Source organism: Carlito syrichta, unplaced genomic scaffold, assembly GCF_000164805.1.
Source record: "Carlito syrichta isolate Samal-C Ts95f unplaced genomic scaffold, Tarsius_syrichta-2.0.1 Scaffold301545, whole genome shotgun sequence".
NCBI lineage: Eukaryota > Metazoa > Chordata > Mammalia > Primates > Tarsiidae > Carlito > Carlito syrichta.
In genome coordinates, this window is record NW_007245641.1 from 1 (window position 1) to 1,026 (window position 1,026).

General features: G+C 60.7%; 1 protein-coding gene across 1 annotated transcript in view; it reads left to right on the forward strand.

The window, feature by feature from the left end:
- Window positions 1-566: 566 nt before the first annotated feature.
- The window catches only part of PPM1J (protein phosphatase, Mg2+/Mn2+ dependent 1J), a gene marked incomplete at its 5' end in the record, with an annotated part of 3,199 nt that continues 2,739 nt past the window's right edge, over window positions 567-1,026 (forward strand). The window contains one exon of the mRNA XM_021710796.1: window positions 567-727. Within this exon, the coding sequence (XP_021566471.1) occupies window positions 567-727 (161 nt within the window). The remainder of the gene's footprint in view (window positions 728-1,026) is intronic.

The window sequence follows — 1,026 nt, forward strand, 5'->3', positions numbered from 1 at the left end:
GGGGTGGCGGATGGCCCGGTGGCCCCAGCTCCCGGAGCTTGCCGTGCGGGGGGGGTCTGTGGGTGCGTTGGGGGGTGGCTCCTGCCGGTCCAGGCGGGCTTCCGTTCCCGTTCGATCTCAATTCCTCATTCCCGATCGGGGCTGCAGAACTTCCTCGTGGCCAGAGCCGCAGAAACTTTCCGGCGTGGTTTTGGGATAAGGGTGGGTGTGCCCACGCGGGTGAGGTGCGGGGTACCAGGGACCGGGAGAGTCGACTGGGGTTGGGGGTGGGCTGAAGGGTCTCCACTAGCTGGAAAGTTAAACTTCCTGCCCCCATCTAGCCCCTCCCCCAGGGATGCTTTTTTTTTTTTTTTTTTTGGGTCAGGAATGGGGAACTAAAGGCAGGGAGGTGCTGCCGCCGGCCTTCCTGGGAGGGAATAGGGCCTGCCACCCAGACTGTCCTCCCTGCGTCTGGCCCGTCCTCCCTTCTCCTCCTCTCTCTGGCCTGGATCCCAGGTGTCTGTGACCTTTCTCCGCTTGGCCCGCAAGCAGAGGGGGGTGTGTGTCTAAGGTGGGGGTTATTCCAGGACCTGGTCTGGCGTCCAACCTGGTGTGGTCATTCGGGCCTGGCAGGGTCATCAACGCGGGCAAGAGTCGGCACAATGAGGACCAGGCTTGCTGTGAAGTGGTGTATGTGGAGGGTCGGAGGAGTGTCCCAGGGACTCCCGGTGAAATTAGCCAAGGCCAGGTAAGCCTCCAGCCCCTCTCCTGGCCTCAGAGACACAGCGACAGCTCTCCCCAGGGACTCCCAGCATCTGGGTTTAAATCCAAGACACATGGAAGCCCAGCTTCCCAACTCTCTAGCTTCTACATGAGACTCGACCATGTCAGAGGGAATGTTTACTTTCCCGCTTAAAATATAGATGCTCAGCTGGGCTCGGTGGCTCAGCCTGTAATCCCACGCTTTGGGAGGCTGAGGTGAGTGGTTTGCCTGAGCCCGTGGGTTCAAGACCCGCCTGGGCCACTTGGCGAGACCTCATCTCTACA